Source organism: Neodiprion lecontei, chromosome 2 (assembly GCF_021901455.1).
Source record: "Neodiprion lecontei isolate iyNeoLeco1 chromosome 2, iyNeoLeco1.1, whole genome shotgun sequence".
Lineage (NCBI taxonomy): Eukaryota > Metazoa > Arthropoda > Insecta > Hymenoptera > Diprionidae > Neodiprion > Neodiprion lecontei.
Genome location: NC_060261.1, coordinates 610,812 through 629,607, shown reverse-complemented (window position 1 = coordinate 629,607; position 18,796 = coordinate 610,812). Strand labels below are relative to the sequence as shown.

General features: G+C 39.9%; 4 protein-coding genes across 7 annotated transcripts in view; 2 read left to right on the top strand and 2 right to left on the bottom strand.

The window, feature by feature from the left end:
• Positions 1 to 53: 53 nt before the first annotated feature.
• LOC107220436 (methyltransferase-like protein 17, mitochondrial) overlaps positions 54 to 18,796 on the top strand; it is a 28,061-nt gene continuing 9,318 nt past the window's right edge. Inside the window, exons 1-3 of one of the 3 annotated variants that reach the window (XM_046732750.1) lie at positions 54 to 143; positions 697 to 748; positions 1,556 to 1,666. In XM_046732750.1, coding sequence (XP_046588706.1) covers positions 134 to 143; positions 697 to 748; positions 1,556 to 1,666 — 173 coding nt within the window. In that variant the 5' untranslated portion in view covers positions 54 to 133. The other 2 variants (XM_046732751.1, XM_046732752.1) reach the window with 2 other exon arrangements.
• On the bottom strand, positions 2,092 to 6,459 carry LOC107220448 (CLIP domain-containing serine protease 14D). Of its 2 annotated transcripts, XM_046732754.1 has the most exons (2): positions 5,287 to 5,404; positions 2,092 to 5,215 (listed from the first exon to the last, which is right to left on the bottom strand). In XM_046732754.1, the coding sequence occupies exon 2, from the start codon at positions 5,107 to 5,109 to the stop codon at positions 4,363 to 4,365; it is 747 nt and encodes a 248-aa protein (XP_046588710.1). In that variant the 5' UTR covers positions 5,110 to 5,215; positions 5,287 to 5,404; the 3' UTR covers positions 2,092 to 4,362. The 2 variants fall into 2 exon arrangements, with proteins under 2 accessions (XP_046588710.1, XP_015514537.1); XM_015659051.2 differs by having other exon boundaries at positions 2,092 to 6,459.
• Positions 9,091 to 12,221, top strand: LOC107220422 (mismatch repair endonuclease PMS2). The gene is made up of 5 exons (XM_015659015.2): positions 9,091 to 9,311; positions 9,417 to 9,576; positions 9,654 to 10,918; positions 11,149 to 11,398; positions 11,497 to 12,221. The coding sequence occupies exons 1-5, from the start codon at positions 9,225 to 9,227 to the stop codon at positions 11,829 to 11,831; spliced, it is 2,097 nt and encodes a 698-aa protein (XP_015514501.2). The 5' UTR covers positions 9,091 to 9,224; the 3' UTR covers positions 11,832 to 12,221.
• On the bottom strand, positions 12,209 to 18,791 carry LOC107220435. The gene is made up of 7 exons (XM_015659031.2): positions 18,660 to 18,791; positions 15,201 to 15,821; positions 14,777 to 15,055; positions 14,596 to 14,662; positions 14,282 to 14,443; positions 14,074 to 14,179; positions 12,209 to 13,990 (listed from the first exon to the last, which is right to left on the bottom strand). The coding sequence occupies exons 1-7, from the start codon at positions 18,751 to 18,753 to the stop codon at positions 13,886 to 13,888; spliced, it is 1,434 nt and encodes a 477-aa protein (XP_015514517.2). The 5' UTR covers positions 18,754 to 18,791; the 3' UTR covers positions 12,209 to 13,885.

Here is an 18,796-nt window from a genome sequence, read left to right as displayed (position 1 = left end):
AAATATTGTTCTAAGTCAAGGTAAATACTTGTGAGCATAAATATCCATTACTTCAATTAGCAAGCCAGTTGACCAAAACAAGGTTACGATATCTGTTGCAGCTGTAAAAATTTGAAAGAAATCTTACTCGACAATGAATTTCGGTGGGTTCTGTGCTTAAAGCATGTACCTTATATGCTCTCAGGTTCTGTGCACTGAACTATAATACAGTTCGGTTCAGATGACGTTCCTGTAGTATAAACAATAGACAAACGACCGAAGCGCCGCCATATTGACAATTTGCCGCCAATTTAACGGCTGAATGTTGACGTTTTTGGTATTAGTTGTGTTCAAAGTGAGAGAAATGTTACAAAATATCCTGGATATTCGGGTTTAAATTATTAATTCGTTGCTTATAATGGGATTCACGTCGTGTATAATCGATCAACTGCCACTGCGAGAGCATTTGAACAGCAAATTCCATCGGTTCAATTTTCATTCGCGTTGACTTGAACTCGGGTAAAATTCTGGATCATGTTAATCCAATTCTCTGTAAACTCACTTCATTCGGTTCAAATGCAATCTTATTTGATATACTTATACTAACAAGTGCATCGTATTTCAAAGTAGATTTTCGTTTAATTTTCGAAGTGTACAATTAGCGTGCCAATTTGTGTAAGTGATCGTCCATATCGGTGATCCATGGTGTCGTTTCAGAACACAGCAAGCAGATCCACAAGGATATCGTTATTCATCAATGCGAATCACCGTGAGTAATTCCGAATAGAATATAATTTTAAGTTATTTCTTCATACACCCTGAAAAATTAGCTGTCATTTATTTTGTAATGTTTGTACTTATTCAGGGTGGTCACTGGTCAGAGAATTCTGGAAAACCTCGGAAACGTCATGAAATTCTGCAATTCTGGAATAGTCGGGGAAATGTCAGAGGTTTTTGCGTAAAGTCAGGGAATCGTTTACTATATTTTTTTATCATACACATACGTCCCACAATTTTTTTAAGCTTTGGATAAATTAAATCGCATACAAATTTTTTTACCACCGCCGGAAGGTTCTCTTCAAACTTTGAATATTCCTAAATATTACCTTACAACCGATTGTGCGCATCGGCTGGATGGGACAGTGTGACCCGAGTGACGGTTCGTACTTTTATAAAAAAATAAACAATGATGTGGAAAATACGTATATTTTTATCAATTCGCTATAACCAATTTATACGAGTGGTCAGGGATATTTGTTTTAAAAATTTTGGCTGGAAAACCTGAAAAATTCAGGGAATTTCGTATCGGAGATTTAGTAACCACCCTGTTATTTACTGTTAGATTCCAACAATAACAAGAAAAAATTGAACTCGTCGCACCGTTAGAAATTCTGTGTTAAATGTAACACCGAAAATATTCCATAGAGTCCACACTATTGTAGTGTTGATTTTAAGACCACTTGGTGTCAAGAATCGAACGGTTTAGTCCTCCACTGTACATATACAAAACACATTACAGTACAAAAATTCAGCAATTTTGAATTGCCAGTAATGAGTTTTTCCATTAAACTTACAGTCTCCACGGTTGGCTAATTACTACGCGAAACAAGCCGGAATGCATACGGAGGCTATCAGGCCAAGAGGATGCAGCCTTATTGTTGGCAGATATCGTTGCTGTGGCGCACGAGTGAGTAGCGTGATTTTGAAATTGCTGTCCATCATCATCTCCGTCTATCGCGTGGCGGAGAGGTAAAATAGTTAAACTTATGGCTCTCATAAATTTGTTGCGGCCATTTACTATACCCGCGTAGTATTCTATCGTTAGGGGCTAGATTGACTGTAATTATTATTTATCTAAGAAAGAATCAACTCGCCACAATAATTTGACGCTCGTTTTAAGACAAAGTTCTTGAACACGGTTTACCTGAGATGAACGAGGAGTTATCATATTTTGGTTGATCTCGTATTAAGAGATGAGCTTTTAAAATAAAAGTTATCACTTACCTTCAGTCGATTTTGATGGTTCGGGCTGTGGGCGGCTCTGCGTGCTCGACGATGACTATTTATGATATGAATTATCATTAGTTATTAATTAGGTTTTAACTCACAATATAAATTGAACACAATGATTAAGTTTATTCAAATTCAAACTAAGTTGAGATTATAATGTTTGGTTAATGTTATGAAAAATAATATTATTTGATATAGTATTAGAAGCACGGAATTTCTTTAGAGTCATTCAATTCGTTAAGATCTAAAAAAATGTTGTGAATTACCCTGATCGAAGGTGGACGAAGAATTGCTCTGTTTGAGGGATGATTTTCAACTGTCCATGTATCGTTAAAAGATTGTTTGATGGTCGACCCTAGTTAGAAGACGTATCTGGACTGCTCTGTTCAAAGATTTTTGTTGAACTGCTTAGCTTCTACTTAGTGCAACACTTTTTAACGATTTGTACTTTAGTGTGCAGATTTCTAACGCGCTTCCTGATTGGTTCGTTACATTTTCACGGTAGTTATGCCAATGAGGAAGTTCAAGTATGTATAGATGATATTTTGGGTCCAGCGTAGTGGGTTAGTTACGTAATCCCACTCCAGCCTTTCCACGGGTGCGGGTAAGAATTTCCGTACTTGCATCATATATGCAAAGATAACGTATTCTATTATTGCGCCATCCTACCCGAAACAGGTAATATTTGATGGATGGTTTTATTACACTGCGTGTGTACGCCAGATGTCTTGTCCTCGAAAATACCTTTCGGTATTTTCGGGCATCAATTTAGTCCTCAGCAAATGTTAAAAGAATCCCTCCGACGCACGCATGCGGGTGGCTTACCTAAATAGTTATTAAGATTATTTTGTTTCACAAGAAAGAACGGAAAAAAAGAAACAATCGTGCAAGCGGTTGAAGAAAACGGTACAAAATTGCATGATATCAAGAAAACGTATGAAACAATTTAGAATGTACCTAATATCTAAGGGCAGAGGGCATCGAGGATGTGACACTCTCATTATTTCTTTTGAAGCGTATTCAACTAATAACTCACAATCAGAGTGATTGATGCAGTACACAAAATCACCTTTACTGGCTCAAGCAAATCGCTTCGAGAGACATTCACCCTCTATTTTGTGTAGGCAACAATATTTAGTACAAAAACTTAAAACTGATAAAATTGAACGATCAAAAATATTCGTATTAAATTCTCATAAAATAAAAGCTTTTGTTATTTATTTATTTTACAAAATATTGTTGCCTACAAAAAAGGTCTCTTGACATTTTTCATTTACTTCTATAATTTCATGCGAAATTGCCAGTGAGTTAAGGTTAGCATTTTTTACGTGTTATTTCTATGTGTAAAGGAAAACTTGAAAACGGGACCTCCAGATCTCTTCCGATCGAGCTCAAATGTGCAGCAGATTTTTTTTCATAATATACAACAGTTTTATCAGGAGGCAGCACAAAAAAAATGTTTTTTTTCTTTCTTTGTGAACCACTCTAATAGTACATATCCAATAAATCCGTTTGAAACGTTTATATTCCAAATATTATGAAAAACACAAGCGCACGTACGTACGCGTCTAGGATACAATTTGTTATTTTATCATTTAATATTCAGCCTTAACCACCTACGTCTGCCCCTCGAATCTAACGCAATCTTCGCGATTTTGAAGTTATTGAAAAATCAATTTTCAGTCACAAAATCAGTGGTAGTTTTGCCACTGTGTTTAACTTATGTATCGACATTTTTCTTCCTTTTTTTCACTGACTGTAACTTTAACGACCAATCTTACTGGAACGACACACAATTTTTAATGTTTTGCGGTCTCAACATGTAAGGAGGATGATTATGCTCAAGGTCAATAATGAAACCAAATTATGTTTATTCACCGATTGTTCGGTCAAAGATAATTTCTCGTATCATGTTATAATTATATCTTGAACAGATACGCTGAACCCTCTGAATAAACCCCCTCTGAATAGTGCCGCTTCCTCAGGTACCTCTTAAGAGAGGTTAGCGCACAAATCTCACCGGCGTGTATATTCAGTGGGTTCACTGTACCTTGATCATGCGAACTTAAGTGACCTCATCCATGCAAGGAGGACCGGTTTTCTTACGAGACTATAGCCTCATTGTCAGTGACCATTACGATTTCGGTTTTTCCACAACGAGCAATTTACAATAACTTGGAAAGGAAAGGAAAATCAGTGCTTACATGTTTCGTCGCATTACACTGCTCAGCGTAGATATCGTGTTCGTTTCGCTCGTTTCGTTAATTAATATTCAACCATTCCGGCGTAACAAGTTAATTTTCGACGATATTCGAATCGCCCTGTACGAATTTTGACTCGTTGCAAAATGAAATTGTTTCGTAGCGTGCTTAATTAGAAATCGCGACGCTGCCATACCTGATCTTCGATCCAAGTCAAGTGCTCAAAGACCGACGTGTACACGCTAGGTCTGCTTCCACCACATGTCTGTCCGAACGCCGTTACGCCTGCAAGAAATAAAAATTCCCGCGACGAGATCAAGAGAACTCCTCCAGTGTTATCCCAACACGTGTCTGCTCTTCTGCCGATGCTAGGATCCCACACGCAAATCACTGTGTCGTTCGATTCGATTGGATGAATCTGAACTCGAAGATCACTGTAACTCTCCGAACAGTCTTTCCCTCCAACAAGATGCAGATTTTCAGCCTTCATTAATCGGGTGTGTGTGCTTCCGCCAACAAAGGTCGATACCCAACCCAACATTATGAAATTTGCGCTCTCGGAAACGAGGTTTGACAAGGGTTTCGTCAACAGACACACCGGCTGCACACTACTCGTAAACTCGACAGGGTTCTGGAGTTCTATGATGGCTATATCGTTGTGGTTGGAGCTTTCGTCGTACCGGGGATGTTTGATGATCCGTGCAATTGGTACAATAATGTTTTGATTCTGTTTTGAAAGATCCGTACTGCCTAACAGAACTTGAACAGGCTTAAATCCGTCGATATTGGTAGTGACGCAGTGGGCTGCAGTTAGGATGTGCATATGGGATATCAAAGCCCCGCCGCAGGCATACCTGATCATTCCACTAGCATCTTCATCCTTTGGCGAAGAGAAACTCAACGCCACCATATAGGGCATGACCGAAGTTGCGGGTGGCCCGTCAACGTTCAACGTCCTTCGGAATTCTCGGCAAGCTGCTTCGGCTGGTCTCGATTGCTCCTTCAGTTGCTCTGACGAGAGCTCTCTGCAGCAGACTATCTCATGAAAACTGGAAAAACCACAACGGCCGCCTTCGTTAAAGTTCCCCGCACGTACCTGCTGCACTCTTACTGGACAGTTGATTAACTTGACGCACACGCCTTGCTCGGCCCCATCGCCTCCCAAACGACACCTGCTACCTTCGTAAAGTTCTAGATCTTCCGCAACGACTCGGTGGACGGCTCGGCATCGATTAAGTAATATCAAATGAAGTACACACATCCAAGTCCACGCTGTTATTTCCATTCTTAGAAATTGCCTGCGGTACTTCAAGAAGAAACCTTGATTGATGAATGCCAGAAGTATTTGTTAGAAATACGCGTCGATTGCGGCACAGCGCGCAACTAACTGTAAGATCAACGGTCGAATTTCCCCCACAATCGGCTAAATTAGCCAAGTTTTCGCATCCGATGCCATCTTGACCCTTACGATTAGAGTGCACACGGGAGGAAAAAAAGTTGCAGAATTACTACCGACAGCCTGTTTGACTTGTTCCAAGAACCTGTTTTACAGCAAAACATTGTTCATCACTCCGATATTAACACAGTATATGATTTGACCGATTACGAAAAAGTAACGTTATACAGGGTGAGGAAAAAGTATGAAAGTCCCTTTCATTAAAAAATAGTGAAGCTTGAAATTTTACTTCAAGATCAACTTTCAAAAACTAATCAGATCGTCCTGACCAAACCTGACAACTTTTGTGTGAAACAATTTTCGTGGGATGTGGTTCCTCAAAATTTCTTGGTGCAGCAAACTATCTCGTCAAATTTCACAAACCCACAACGACCATCGTCGGTGTAGTTTCTCGCATTAATCTCCATTATTTTTTGCGGGCAATCCACAGCCTTTACGCACATGCCTTTTAGACCGGTATCCAGTAGACATGGGCTTCCCTCGGGTAGCTGAGGATTCACAGCGGCTGAATGACTTAGTCCATGTAGATTGAACCAAAAGAGTATAAGTAGACAAAACCCACGCATCGCGTTCCACGTGGTGTGGCCCTGCATTTTATCTTTTTTGTGGATGCCGCGAACGTTTTACACCTCAGTTATGTCAAACAAGTGTGACAAAGTATTAAGATAAACTTTACACGAGTAGAAAGGCTGCAAAGTTTGGAGACAAAACAAGTGTGAAGCCGCACTGCTTGTAACGCACGACTCAACTGAGGTCTCGCCTCAGGATTTTAAGTATCAAGCAGCCTGGAGTCTCAAACGGGTTTCCCCAATCCATTAATCCATCTGTTGAGTTATATTTCACTACAGAAACATGTTTAAAAATAAGATACATAGACACCTGGAAAATCCAGGCAAACCTGATTATAATACTCGTAAAAAAAACCTCATCACGGTGTGCGTAATTCACTTTTTCCGTGTTATGCTGAGGTATGATTGTTACACAGGTATAAAATTGTGATTCATCAAAGTATCGCTGCACGATTCCCCGAACATTCCAGTTCTCATACTGGTGCTATCGTTGCATACCATTATGCCTCTACCTCTGACACAAAGCCATACTTACGTGTATGTAGGTATGTACATATTTATGGATAATCGATTTTATAATGAATGAAAATTTATCACAGTTCATTGGAAAATGATGAATATCTCGAATGCATAGCCGTGGGCTTGTTTTCTTCAGGTCACAGTATTTTGGATGCTTAATGTCTTTTTCTGTAGTCCTCTTTGTGCGGTAATTGACACTTGCGGTAAGATAAGGTGCGTTACTTGGGTGAAGGGGATGAGGTGCGATACGCCCAGAGAAGGATCCTGCTCCGAAGTTTCGCTGCTGATATTCCTCGCACGATCGGATGCTTTCGGATGACACCGGCTATCGCGACGTAGCTGGGTACCGGGAGGTCCGAGGATGATCGAGTCCTCGTCCTTGAAGTCGCTCGTGGTTTCACCACAGCAGCTTGGCATCACGGCGTAACTCGCATCATCCTGGCTTAGCAGGCTTGGTTCGTGATTCACCAGAACGACTTCCCCATCACGTCATCTTCTCACTATCTGCGTCGGCGGTATGTTGCGATAGTCGTTGAAGGTATTCGTTGCACCTGTCACAACGCGTTACATAAATAAGAAAAGAAGGACGATTAACTTGATTAATAAGCTTAGCTTAACGTGGGTTGTGAGTTGGTTTTTCCGGAACATCAGGGTCACCCGTGACCTAACAACAAGAGAGTTTATGCAATAATACATATCGAGATGTGCGTATGTAACCCTTGTAAGAGTTTACCCGAAAAAAAGTGTTACAACCCATATACTATTCTTAATTTGTTCTTATATTATAGCTCCAAAAATATCCCGGCGCTGACTTTGTTTCTCGGTAACTCATTCTGACAATGAACAAGATGATAAATGTGCTCATATATTACTTGTTCACTCACCTGTAATATCACGTTTTACCTGGCTGATCGAGTATGATCATCAACATTTTTTGTCAACTCTTCTAACAATCAAAGCAACTGAATTTTCATTTCTCATAAACAATGAATGGTGGAACATAGTCCAAATGAACGAACCGTAATCCAAGTATTTATTCCTTATCAACAAGTGGATTTATGTATAAAGATTGAGGCGGATCAAGCGGATAAAGTCAGTCATTATACGTATAATAAATACGACTCGTAACGAATCATAATTAGCCAATTATTCATTCCTTATCAATAAGTGGATATATCAAACTGCGGAACTCGCTACCACCTCAGGTAACAGGTGCCATCGCGCTTCTTGTGTTCAAGTTGCGCCTTTTTCCGTGGCTATATCAACGTGACTTGCACAATGAATATGCCTTGTAAAAAAATTTACGGTTTTTCGACACTTGTTACTATTCCCACATTCCCTGCATTTCAGGGGCCAAGAAATCTAGTGTGAGTTTGCTCGGTCGATGAAGGCAGAAGTACTGCATCGCCTTAAAAAAGCATATGGACCTTGAACTCGGCTACAAAGTTCGATGACCCTGAGTAATACATTTGTTTGACGTAAAGGCGTTATACTTTCGTATTGTTCATGAGTTTTAATATGCAGCATTATAAGTACGTAATTGCATTCGCATACCGAAAACTTGGGAATCGCAAAGCAAAATTCGTTCTTCTAAGAAACCAACAGTAAAAACTTAACACTATCATATTAATCCGTCTACCCTCAAAATATTATAACTGCCGAAATGAGAGTTTTGTCGTGACTTAGAAAAACTTCAACTGTTGTATCGATTACTTTAGAAATTTTCAGCTTATATTTATTGATATTTTAGGTGTTCAAAAAAAAAAAAAAGAAAGAAAAAACCGCGGCGCCTGGTTTCCAGGATTTTTACACTATGGTTATCTGGAAAAAAAAACAAACGGCATTTTAATTCGTTTACATGTAGCTATCGTTCAATGAACCAGTCAGGGATTTTTTCTTTTACGAAATGGTCACTTGACAAACGCAAATGATTGATTAGGCACAAAAAATTAATCGAATTTTTTATTATAAATTGAATCATTTCGTTCAGAATATATTTTTCTTCTTCCTGGCTCATTGATGGACAGCTACGTTTGTTTTTTTTCTGCGGAGTTACGGAAATGGAGGGTCAGCAGGCAAAATTTTTCATAAAAATAATTGACCATTTTTTTTTTTTTTCCCTCGAACACCCAAAATATTAATAAACTAAATTAATAAAGTAATTGATTTCCCATCACCTTTAATTTTTTTGTCAGTCCCAAGAAACTCTCATTATAGCGATCACAAATGGGAATCCCCCATCTTTAAATGAAAGATCAGTGCTCACGCACTAACAGGAAATGGAAAACTCAAGAAGATGTATCTCCGCGTTCATTACCCTCCGACTACCCCCCCCCCCCCCCCCCCCCCCTCTTGCTAGAATACCGGCATTTTAAAGTAAGTTTCTGTAGACTTGCGTGTAGACTGAGGTGTGTCTGGAACACAATTTGTGGAAGCATGCGACATAGGCGCATCGCGAAGATTACTGCAAGTAACTTTGAATTATAAATTATGGACGAGGCGATACCAACAGCGGAGACGTCGAAAAAAATAGAACCGATAAGCAAGGATGCCGTTCATCATATTTGCTCCGGGCAGGTTAGGTTACACATTGTTTACTTACGGTTCTGAACGAATGTACAAAAATCACAAGGATCGCATGACTTGAAATGATGTACATGTAACTCGAATCGAAATTTCCAGGTTGTTCTGGATTTAGCCACTGCGATTAAAGAACTGGTTGAAAATAGTTTGGACAGTGGTGCCAAATTGATTGAGGTTAAATTGACCGATCACGGACGGACTTGCGTTAGCGTCAGCGACGATGGGTGCGGAGTACTTGAGGAAGACTTGGAGGGTCTAGGTTTGTAGTCTACAATGCTCGGCACCTCGTCCAATTACCTGTGTGCTTTACGCGGAACATTCTTATCTTTTGGCCAGGGCTGAAACACCACACTTCAAAGCTTCGAGACTTCTCTGACCTGACCGAGGTTGGAACTTTTGGATTCAGAGGGGAAGCGCTAAGTTCCTTATGCGCGCTTTCTGAATTGAGCATTGTTACCAGGCACAAGTGCAAGGAACATGGCTACAAGCTGGTATTTGACAAAAATGGATTATTAAAGAAAAAAGAGGCATGTGCTAGGGCAGTCGGTACAACTGTATTCATTCGAAATCTTTTCAAAGCTCTTCCCGTCCGAGCTAAAGAGTTTCAAAGGAATTATAAAAAGGAATTCTCAAAGGCAATCCAGGTCCTGTATGGATATTGTTTAGTCTCTACAAATATTAGGATCACGTGCAGTAACACCATATCTGGGAAACAATCCTCTCAAGTTTTGGGAACTCTCGGCGCAACCAGTGTCCAAGATAATATACTATCTATTTTTGGTAAAAAATCACTCGACGGACTACTTCAAGTTGAACAAATTTTACCGGAGGACTCTGTACTTCAAGAATATGGACTACCTTCTGACGTCATTGAAAAGTCTAAAAACAATTTCTCCTGGGAATGTTACGTCTCGAGCTGCGATCATTCCATGGGTCGTTCTGCTCCAGACAGACAATTTTTTTATGTCAACCGTCGTCCGTGCGATCCTGTGAAAGTATCAAGGCTTGTTAATCATGTTTATCACAAGTACAATGCCAAACAATATCCATTTGTATTTTTGAATTTAAACCTGAAGAGAGATTGCGCAGATGTTAATGTCACCCCTGACAAAAGAACCATATTTTTAATACAAGAATCATTAATTTTGGCCAGTCTCAAGTCGAGCCTTCTACAAACTTGGGAAAAGACGCTGGGAAGCTTGACCGCTGCTAAGCTGGTCGAACCTAATTTTACCTTTAAGAGAACCTCATCTTCCATAGCTAAGGAAGAACCACCAGCTAAGAGGCAGCAGCTTACTCCGGAAAATACTGAGATTAATATTCAAGAAGATAGTAACAGTCTTGTATCCTATCGTACAGAAATAAATGAGAAAAAAAGAAATCTACCACGACTCGGGTACTCGACAAAGTCAACTACAACAACAATGGAAATTAATCTTGACTTGATAAAACAATCTCTTGTCGCCTGTAAGGCACATCAAGGAATAAATGGTCAAAATCTAGCAAGAAAAGTGAAATTTAGAACAAAGATAGAACCAAATCTTTGTAAAGACGCAGAGCAGGAATTACGCCGAGAATTGACAAAAGACTCCTTTGATAAGGTCTATTTACTTACATTTTCATTTCACTCCGTCACTGTTTTATGGCCTCATACGCATTTTAGGTGCTGCAGTTCTTATGGCTGTCTTCATTATTTCAACGATATCAACAATTAATCACAATTTGAATTTCAACCATGCAGGGTTGTTATTTCTAGCATATCCAGTTAATTTGGTAATTTATTCCTTGCAGTCGCACACTTGCATCTTGAGTATGTGAATTATGAATGCAGATGGAGATCGTGGGACAGTTTAATCTTGGCTTTATCGTCGCACGGCTTGACGACGACTTATTTATCGTGGACCAGCATGCCACTGACGAAAAGTACCGTTTTGAAAAATTGCAAGCGGAAACAAAACTTCGTACTCAGAAGTTGATCGCCCCTCAGCGACTAAATCTTGCCGTACTCAACGAAACTATACTGATCGAGCACCAACAAACTTTTATTGACAATGGATTTACGTTTAAAATAAATGATCAGGGTAAGTTTGATGTCACGGAGATAAACATAAGTGTTATGTCAGAAAGCAATTTTGATTACTAGAAACATGAACAAAGGATATTTTTTGATTACCCCCAGGAGATCCAGGTAATCGCGTAGAGGTGACGGGAATACCTGTTAGTGGAAATTGGCAATTTGGTCAAGAAGACATAGAGGAGTTGGTGTTTCTGATAAGGGAAGGAGGAAGTGACGACAGTATCGATTGCGGAGATGGAATACCTCGTCCAAGTCGAGTGCGGCAAATGCTTGCCTCGCGAGCTTGCCGTGGAGCTGTCATGGTAGGAAAAGCATTGAACGATGTCGATATGCGTCGCCTTATGACGCAAATGGGTCAAATAAAGAATCCTTGGAGTTGTCCGCATGGGAGGCCTACGATCAGACATTTATTGTGCCTCTCACTGCTACCTCGTTGACCCTTTACTTACGTTTACTATAAAGCATGTTGTCAGCAATTTTTGTAATAGAAATAAAATTTTTTGCTTATTTTCCAAACATTTGAATGTCCGTCATTTTTGTGTTGACAACGGTTGAACAAGTGGTTGAACATGTGAAGCACCGGCAGATATTAGGAAGTTTTTACGGACAGTCTGCAACTCTGCAGGATTTTGTGGTAATTTTCAAGTAATAAAGATTATTGCGAAAAATTTAAAGATGTTCGAACAAATTATAAAATAAACCATTTATTTAGTAAAATAATAATACATCATTTCTAATACACACTAGACACTAGCGGTTTGTTGTTCTTTTTTTTCTAACTGGAAGAGCGTAAATTAATAAAATTTGCCATATATTAGCAATACCACGTGTGGAAGAAAAAATTAATATTATATAGCATGTACGTATACATACAAGAAGGTGCTTTACGCTATGCTAATTCGGTATTTTTATTTTTTTTTTTACGAACTGAATGCGTATAATGCAAAACAACTTGGACCTACGACTCTTGATCCGTGTTGAGATCCGCATAATTACATAGGTATATTACTAAAAAATATTATTAAAAGAGCCACGCTATACTTTATTAGAATGGGTTTTTCAATTCTTTGATTCATTATACATTATAACATCAATAAAAGTCTCTTTTTCAACTGTAGATATAGTCGGATGTATACATAGGTACGTCTGTTAATAGATATATATATATATATATATATATATATATATATATATATATATATATATTCAATTGTAAATATATTTATATATTCAAAGTTCTGCTATATGCAAGGTGGCCCCACAGAAAAACAAAATTAACAACAAACTGATTTAATCCTCACTACGATAGTCAATGTGTGAAACGTACGGCTGATAATATATAACTTTACAAATACTCAAACGAATAAGAATCTAGCATCCGAAAATCCGTATTTCTCTTCGGTGAGCTACCTTGCCTTCGCATTTCATATATTCGTTCGATAAATAGTCACTCTCTATACTCATAAAAAAATAGACGAAACGAATGAAGCCCGTAAATGTGATGTACCTACTCGAAAAGAATTACCTGCATTTTTATAAGGAGAAAATTGTCTCTTCCTCTCTCACAATATGCAACTATAATACCAAATAATATTGTATTCAAGTAAACATTTCTGTTCAAAGCAGAACACAATTTAAAAATTCTGTAAGATTTCTCAAATTATCGGTACCTATAGTTCCATGTGACGATGACATGCAACATTAGTAACGTCGCTGAGAAAAGTTAATTTGCTCTTAATAAGCTTATCGGTAGAGATGGAAGATGATATTTTTAATTTCCTGAACTTTGGACGTAGGAAGCAATATTATACTCTTGTTAGTAAGTGCAAATAGGTATACGATTCGACGGTAATCGAATCGTCCCGGTTCTTTGTGTGAAATTCAAACCAAAAACTCTCGCATATCACATCGTGCAAACAAAACCTCGACTTTACTTCAATCGTGAGAGCAATCGATACGATGGATAAATTACACGTATTTCAAGTTCGTGCTGAAGAATGAAACGCAGAGATTACTTGATATCGCGGATTACTCGTAGTGTTTGTTAATCCGTATATTGTGAAAACCACACTAGGTATAAAAATAACCCCGAGTGAAAACCGAGTTCCATGTAGGCATTGTATAGGATTCTCATTCGATTTGATATTAATTTACTTATTCGTTTTCCTCGCAGCGCGGCTGACTCTCATTATGCGTCTCGAAAGAATACGCGAACATACCTACTTCGCATTTATAGTTATTGATATACGAAAAAGATTCGTCTCACAGTACAAATAGTCATATAGGATTTTGCAGTATGGCATACTAATTATGTATAGTATTTATAATGTGTGTGTGTGTGTGTGTGTGTGTGTGTGTGTGTACATCTATAATGTATGTATACTATTGGATTAAAGACTTTGGATATGATACATTCAGAGTGAACTAAGCACCAGGAAACCCAGCAGGGGAAGGTTTCTGCAATTTAGGGTCTATTTCGCCCCAGTCGAAACTACATGTGGTCCTCTGATGATCGGTTGGTTTGCCCCGGTCCCGCCGGGGTTGCAGGGGTTGGGTCGTCGTGAAACAGCGGGTTCTTCACTTCCATTTCCCCCGTCTTCAAAACACGCACATTCAAAAGTGGAACACCGACTATTGTCATCGTCTGTCGCTGTGAAACTGAATAAATCTGATACATACCGGGGCGAGTCCTGGACACTCGTATACGGTGTAATCGCCTTCCTCGTTCTCCTCGTCGCTTTCCGCCTCCGACACAGAGCCGGGATCTCGAGCCGCCGCGGTTCGACTGCGAAAACAGTATGTTCGCATTAATTTTAACGCCATTTGCGTCACGAATCGGCTGATCGGATTCAAATTAAGGAAGAAGAATTTCATTGATACTCCGTACCTCTCCATGGCAATGATCTGTTGCTTTTGGTGTTGATAGTGGTACATTTGCGCGGATTGAGCGAGCCTCCGATCACCCGAGGGCGATGTATCCTTGTTGGGACCCGTCACGCCGTATGCCGGATACTCGACATCCGCTGCAGCCTTAGCTCCGCGCTGAAGTCTGTAGGAAGCGGGATATGTTACTCTTATTCCAAATTCACAGTTTCTTTTCTGTTCATACAGTACACTTCTTTCTTCTTAATATTTTTTAACAACCGAGTGACACAGGCCGAATAATTGTAAGTACCGAAACATTTTAAGGATCGTACATACCTGCACCAGGTGAGACTGATCAGCACTAGGACGAACATAGCAGCGGCGCTGCAACCAGCTACAACCGCTGAAACATGATGCAGAAAGTCATGCACGTATTAATGTAGGATGCAGCTATAAGACAACAGCATACTTTATGGTTCCGCGAAGATAGGAATAGGATAAACGCTCCTCCACGTACCAACAAAATAGATGTCATTGTTGATCTTGTGGTCAACCGATGTGACCAAGGGACCGTGTGACTCGGCGCGACGCTGAAGTTCTGGAGGAGCTCTTGGAGCATCGTCCTCGTCATCGTAGCCGTCGTTGTCGTTGTCACTGTCGTCGCTATTGCCATCCGTCGGAAAATTTACTTCAGTTAATTTCACCAACTCCTGGTCCTGACTCGGTCTAACGTCCACGCTGGTATCCTGGGTTCGCTCTGTTCTTTTCTTGTCTTGGAAGTCCTCCATATCTGTTTCTGGGAAAAAGTAAAGGAAAACGGCGGTTGTAGGCACAGCGGATCATTACTTAGGTATAAGGTACGCGTGACTCACGGGAAATCTATTGTTTTGTGACCTAGGAAACCTAATTTCGCAATCGACAAACGATTAAGGAATACTTACGCGTCACTTCGAGACCATCATAGTAGCCTGGATCGTTTGGTGTCCGGGCGAACGATGGCTGCTTATCGGGGATGCTCGGCTGAGCAAACATGTAAGAGAATTCATCTCCTTTCACTTCGTTCTCATTAGCGTGGCTTCTTGAATCACCGACTTCCGGCTCCTGGTGATTGGAGGGAAAACGATCTGCTGAAGAAGAATCAAGTGACGGTCGATTTTTCATTTCGTGTTTCAAGCCATCCTGGCTACGGTGACGATGTTCGGCCGTTTGGTAGTCCTGCAGATTTTGGCGGGACGTCGCTTCAGCCAGTGGCTCGTTGAACACAGGATACCTCGGGTGTATCAGAAACGGTTGCGACTCTCTGGAGTGATACCGTCCCGCGTATGGTCGGTGAACCGTGCCGCCTTCATTGAAACGGTGGTTTTTGCCGAGCCTTCGATGGACCGCCACCCTCGACTTGTCAATCAAAGCTTCAAGGAATCTGCGAGTTCCTTCGATAAATTCCTTCGAGCCTGGGTAGTGCAGTGAACCGTAAGTGGCGGCATCGTGATTTCGTGGCTTTAATAACCACGTCTGCAGGTCTGTCAGAGCCAAGTTTTCGGAAGAAGGTTCTGGCGTCAGATCTGGAAGGAGGAAACTGCATGCCTGTATATCGGAGCTATGTGCTGCAAGTGCGGTCGACGGTGATGTTGAAAGTAGTGATATAGGGCCGATTCTGCTTACATATCCCGATACCGACATCTTACCGACACTTTTATCCGCTTTACAGTCTGGACACAAACCCTTTTTCCGGGATGGGGGTGGGTTTGTGTCCGGGCTGTGAAGCGGCTAAAATTGTCGGTAAAATTTCGGTATCGGGGTCTGTACGCAGACCGGTCCGATATCACTACTATTGAAAATTATTAAACATGTCTAATGTGTCGGATCGCGATATGAGCGTCTTGAATATTCATGGGGTTGACAAAAAACTGCAGATATAAATTATACATATAGAGTTTGGACAGTAAAGGACTGTCGGTCATCGGATTAAATATTGAAATTGAAGAAACACCGCAGCTTCACCTCTGCATTAATTACGCGTAATAGTATAATTGCGATGCGCTGCACCATTACTAAATTGTTTTACATTTTCACCTGCAGTTCATAGAATTTTACAACTCAGTCAACCCGATCATAATTAGAGAACAAATATATTTTTAGCTGCTTGCGATTCTGTGAATTTGTCATAACGATAAATTAATTACCTGGATGTTTCCAGATTTTATCAAAAGAGATATTTCGGCAAGGTTGTGGGAATTACTCCCGATTTTCCATGTGCAATTATAAACACAATAAGAAATATGCAAATCCGCAGGAATTCTCATAGAAACTCCATGAATATTCGTAAACTTAAGCATCGTGCCTTTTTATTATTCAGCAATACCCGTGACCCAAAAATAATTATCACACGCTAGAAATTAGCTCGATTAATATAACTATCACGTACTTTCAAGACAAACCTTATGAATAAAGTTGGAATGTAATTCATAGGAAAAGCTTGCGATCCGCCTGCGATAATTATTATCAATAAATTGCAATCATTTTCCCAAAAATACTGGGAACCTCCGCATCTTTCACCAATTATAGATTTTATATGACCGCTGCATGGTCGCGGCTAACTGCGAGAGCAAACTGTTGCCGGCAAATGAGTTTCCGGTTCGGTAAGATAATGGTGTTTGATAAGTCCTGTCCTATAGTGTGTCTAACGCGATAGACTCTCAAGTGCCAACCCATTCAATAATCCAAGCCTGATATAGCTATTTGTTACACCCTAATTCTTGGCCAGGTCATATTAGTATGTATACAGCGGGCAATTTTCGTACAGTGTGTATGTTATAACGATTCACTTGCAACGCGGACGTACTTTTCTGTCCAGTTTTGTCTAATCACGTCAGTCAAATTAAGTCAAAAGCAATAACGTAACAGGAGATGCCGGGTAGATTTAGTCCTAAATATATAATTCACGCCTTCCTCCCATTTCCTCACACCTAATCAATACCTATCACCGACAGTTCGCGACAAAGTTGATCCGTACTTTCGACGTCTATGTTGTGCAGAAATGATGTTCGTAGTTTTCGATAGTCATTAAACGCAGCTCAGTTTGACAATCCCTGCAGTTTTAATAACTTTGATTCTCAACAAGATACGGAATGATCTTCTTATACACCCGGATGTTTTTTACAAACTATCAGACGTACGTCGAGATTATGAACAACTATTAGATTATACGAGGGTAATAATTCGCGTCAATAATTATAGATTTACGTGAAAATTGAAACACGTACTGCGCCTTCTAGTAAGCCCAGGTAAATGCTCCCTTTTGATTCAACTATCTTATAGAATAAGTGTACATAAATCTCTACTATTGCATGTAAAAGCTATGTAACAGGAAAGTGAAAGGGCGTGTCTTGTTTATAATTTTCACGAAATATATCAAGTTACCCGCGGACCTACAAAAAGTACAAAAAAGTAGGTGATCCTAAAAAATTAACGTAAGTATAACGCCGGTAAACATCATTGTGATAATTACGGTAAGCATTGTCGTTGGTTTCTACTGCAAAATCAGGAGTACGTTCTTATTGTTAGTATAAGATTGAAATATTAGATTAAAAAATATATTTATAAATATCTCTCTACGGATGATGTCACTTGTACTTCCTTTAGTTGAAGACATATACCGTGTCTATGGAATAAGAAAAATATATAAATGCTCTGAACGAAGAGCGTTCATCGGTGATTCGCGCTGACCAATGTCTTAATATTTGGAACACATGAATTGATGAATCCACAGGTGTCGCGGAGCTGGTAACGAGTCACTTATCACACAAGCTGACAATAAGTGTAACTACAAGTTGGCATTCTGCTCGAATAATTCGTTCATTCGATTACCACACGAATGGCCAGTATGGTTTAGTGCGTAAATTGTCGGCAGAAAAATAACGCGCCAGAATTTGATTAAAACGCCTTCGGAGGGCGTTACACAATAAGAAAAACTTTCGGGGTGGATAATACTTGCGGAATACTCACACATCGTGTAAGTCCAATTTCCATACGATAGAGACCTTTTTTATCTGGTACATAAAGTATAGTGCAGAGATACAGTCACGTGGGTGAAACACACGTTAGAAGGAAAGAATAGATGGATAAAGCGAAATTGGTAAGCAACGTGAATAAGGTGCGTTGTGTATCATCGGTAAGTATTCGCGAATTCACGCCTAAAGTACGTATTATACGTACATACATACTGTCCGAATGAAAGATATCGAAGTCTGGTTCGAGGACGAAGGTCAAGGATGTGGAAAAAGAAAATCGGTACCTAATTCGAATAGCAACCAGCACTGCAACTGTGATTATTGACGATGTGTCAGATTGGAAGAAGAAAATAATTATTGTGCATACAGAAGAGCCGTTGTTGAACGTACCTCGCAGATAGTGATGAAAATCCTGGGCAGCAAACGCCGAGATAACAACACCGAGCAAGACGAGGAACGCGTACGGGAAAGGCCTGGGGGGCATCCTCGTCGCTTCCTTAACCCGCGGCACAGCTGATAATAGCGAT

Coding starts and splice junctions, on each gene's coding strand:
- LOC107220448 (XM_015659051.2), bottom strand. CDS start 5,475: ATGGAAATAACAGCGTGGACTTGGATGTGTGTACTTCATTTGATATTA.
- LOC107220422 (XM_015659015.2), top strand. CDS start 9,225: ATGGACGAGGCGATACCAACAGCGGAGACGTCGAAAAAAATAGAACCG. Junction 9,577..9,653: donor GGAAGACTTGGAGGGTCTAG/GTTTGTAGTCTA, acceptor TCTTTTGGCCAG/GGCTGAAACACCACACTTCA. Junction 11,399..11,496: donor GTTTAAAATAAATGATCAGG/GTAAGTTTGATG, acceptor GATTACCCCCAG/GAGATCCAGGTAATCGCGTA.
- LOC107220435 (XM_015659031.2), bottom strand. CDS start 18,753: ATGCCCCCCAGGCCTTTCCCGTACGCGTTCCTCGTCTTGCTCGGTGTT. Junction 15,822..18,659: donor TTTTCATCACTATCTGCGAG/GTACGTTCAACA, acceptor TCCTCCTTCCAG/ATCTGACGCCAGAACCTTCT. Junction 14,663..14,776: donor CAATGACATCTATTTTGTTG/GTACGTGGAGGA, acceptor ATCATGTTTCAG/CGGTTGTAGCTGGTTGCAGC.